Source organism: Austrofundulus limnaeus, unplaced genomic scaffold, assembly GCF_001266775.1.
Source record: "Austrofundulus limnaeus strain Quisiro unplaced genomic scaffold, Austrofundulus_limnaeus-1.0 Scaffold66, whole genome shotgun sequence".
NCBI lineage: Eukaryota > Metazoa > Chordata > Actinopteri > Cyprinodontiformes > Rivulidae > Austrofundulus > Austrofundulus limnaeus.
In genome coordinates this window covers 385,061-388,315 of record NW_013952468.1, presented here as the reverse complement: position 1 = coordinate 388,315, position 3,255 = coordinate 385,061, and the positions used below count along the sequence as shown (strand labels likewise).

General features: G+C 40.4%; 1 protein-coding gene across 1 annotated transcript in view; it reads right to left on the bottom strand.

Annotated features, from left to right (window-relative positions):
• Nucleotides 1-249: 249 nt before the first annotated feature.
• slc2a15b (solute carrier family 2 member 15b) overlaps nt 250-3,255 on the bottom strand; it is a 15,346-nt gene continuing 12,340 nt past the window's right edge. Inside the window, exons 11-12 of the mRNA XM_014010189.1 lie at nt 1,801-1,928; nt 250-548 (exon numbers count right to left, since the gene is read on the bottom strand). Coding sequence (XP_013865643.1) covers nt 324-548; nt 1,801-1,928 — 353 coding nt within the window. The 3' untranslated portion in view covers nt 250-323. The remainder of the gene's footprint in view (nt 549-1,800; nt 1,929-3,255) is intronic.

Genomic DNA, 3,255 nt, shown 5'->3' with positions numbered 1-3,255 from the left:
CTAAGATGTGTTTTGTCTCTGTTGCAAAATAATTAGTGTTCAAAAATACCTACACAAATGCATAAAATGAAAACTTTGTAAGAAATGTGAGAAAACAACTAATTTCCCACTAATTAAGCTTCCAGATCGCAGGAAATTGTTTAAATGTGACTAAAAGCTAATTTGATGCACATGACTCTGACTTCTGAGCCACACAGAGCTCATTATGTCTGAGAACTCTACAGACCCTAACATGTAGAAAGAACAAGCAAGTTTTGCACGTTGGTTTATTCGACTTGTTTAAAAGAAAAAAATAAAATCTTCAGTTCATCCTTGGAACAGCGTCAGCATGTCAGCTGTTCCATCGTTCCGTAGCCGTTCATCAGTCCCATCTTCAGGTTTGAAGTCACTTCTCCTTCGTCGAGGATGTCGCCGTTTCTGTCGTCAAACATCTGGCTGATCTCCAGGAAGGTTTTGTTCTTGGTCTCAGGTATGATAAAAACGGCGTACACCGCCACGCCCCAGCAGATCGCACAGAAGATCAGGTAACAGTAAGGACCGGTAGCTTCCTGGAGAGAGGCGACAGAAACCATTAAAATGGGCTTTCATCACTACGCAGAGAAAGATCCTATAAAAGTCAAACAATTCCTGCAAAATGCTGAACAAACATTTTCTCTGATCTTGGCTCTGACCTAATAAATTTCTCAATTTGGACGCATGAAGACCAGCTTTAAACAAGCGCCTCCTGCATGGATTTCTCTCTCTCTCAGTGTGAACGCTGTAATCATTAAACACCAGGAAGAAGGCTGTATTTTCTCAAAGTGAGGTTTACAGCTGCAGGAAATAATGTTTTTGTCTCTTACCAAAATAACTTATAACTCACTGATGTTTGGAACAATCCAGTTCAAGATGGCTGCCACAGTTAATCAACATTAGCAAACAAAAAGTGCCAAGCATCCTTTGAAGGAATGCATATCACCCGGTGCACCAAGAAAAAACAGAACTGTGGCTGGAAAACACAAACCTCACAGTAAGCGTTGTGAACGACTCTCAGCTTCGATTTCTAGCTGAGTATCTGTAAAACTGACTGAGTTACTTTACATTTGTGTCTTTTTAAAGTACCTGTGACACGCATGTCCTTCAAATACAAAAACTCATAGAAAACATCCTTATACTTAAGAAAATTTACATGATATACATGATTTTACCCATTTTATCACATAATTGGCCTATTTTCATTAGAATTTGGCTCAGCCAAAGTGAAACAGGAAGTGACATCAAAGGGGAAGTCATTAATAAAATAAACTCTCTGTTCTTTGTTTATTAAACAGTATCATTTAAACTTTAACTCTTCATCATCTGTGTTTAATCTAAATAAACATCAGATCCTTCTCTACGATCTGTTATCAGCTGTTGTAACAATGCTCTTTTTACATGCAGACATTCCACTTTGACATCACTTCCTGTTTCTTCACGTGCAAATATCTCAACAACTTTTCATCTCAGCAGCATGAAATTTGTTTTGCAATATGTTATCAATGTTCTGTTCTCAAAAATACATTCATGTTTATTACAAAAAGTTTATGTCACAGGCACTTAAACTGTTAGCACCAAAGATTTGTTCCAATCACTGCAGAAACTCTTTCCCGGAGCAGAACGTTATTCCTGCCTTCGTATTCACAAACAAATCTTAAAGAAGGAATATAAACAAAACTGAGACAAAGTAGCCGTAGAGGTGCAACAATATCGTTTAGTCCGGAATGTGGCACAGATAGATTAAGTGTAGAAAAAGCCGTACGGAGGAAAGTTAAAAGCTCTGACCTCCATGAAGGGAAAAATGAAGCCGATGGTGAAGTTGGACAACCAGTTGAGGCAACCAGCAACAGTGTAGGCAGGCGGTCGGTGAGATTGCTTAAAGAGCTCTGCGGTGATGAGGAAAGGCACGCCAGCTGGGAAAAAGAACCCCAAAACACATTTGTATTATTTTAAGGACCAACAGCACCAGGTAACACTGATTTAGTTAAATCTATTGGCTTAATCTAACTAAGCATCCAGTTACAGAACAAATCAAATCTAATTACTTGTGAAATTACCATCAGCGGCTTCATTTATCAACTAGTTCATCAATATTCCCACTCATGACTTAACAGATAAAAGGAAGATAGAACAAAAGCTAAAGTGCTATTAAGTTACACTCCTTTTTATGTACGTATTTCATTATGTGTGTTATTACTGAGCATCCACAGCCTGACAAGATGTTTGTCAAGTTGGAAAGAGTGCATTCGGAGCTGGAAAACAAAGAGTATCTTAGCCAGGACTCGTGCAATTCATTAGTTTGATACGCAGGATTTATCAGCGTGGGGTTTGCTCGGCAACATCCCTCATTGTTAGAAGTGAAGGATACGAGGGAGAAATATGCATTAGCAAAATCTCTAATGATCAGCTTTCAGAATGATGTCCTCATTATCTGTGCTCGCAAGCTGCAGAAAGAAAGGTTTAGTACCGTCAAACAAATAAGCAGGCCGTAATTTGTCAACATGTGCACAATGTATGGGAGCGCGTCACAGCGAAAGCAAGGTTTCATCCCAAGGAAACCATATTCATCACTGCAAGCTTGTGAACAATGAGCCATTAAAAGTCTAATTGCTGCAACAGAAATCCTCACTCCTGTGCCGCGGTATGGATTTTGCTGGCTTGACGAATGACGTTATGTAAACCAGATTTGTGCTAATTCATCATCCTTACAGGTCTGCTCAACGTGGCTCCCAACATTGTAAACGAATGCGTGGAAATTCTCCTCACTCATCTCATCCAGTGCACAAATGGCTACGGGAATGGATGTAGTGTGGCAGTTAGGATTTCTTAATTTACAAGACTAATGAAATACACTGAAAGGGGTGAGCAGGGAGGGAGGGAGGGAGGCTGTGGCTCAGCTCTGGTTTGTCTGCGATTGTGCAGGTTTCCAGCAGGGAGCAGTGTAACCTTATCCACACGGCTGCCTGCATCAGGGGGCTGCAACCTGTGGCTCCAGGGCAGGGGTCTGCAACCTGAATGATCCCAAGAGCCATTTCTGCCCATTGGCTCACTAATAAAATATGCGCATGCAAAAACTGTGATTATCAACTGCTGGCCTGTGGGCCACTTCAAGTTTGTTAAAGGGGGACTTTTTCGGCCGCTGGAGTAGGGGTGGGGGTGGGGTTGTATATATAGTGAATTTTAACAATTATTATTATTTTTACACTTCAGGATAAAAGAAAAGGCCATATTCACAAAAAC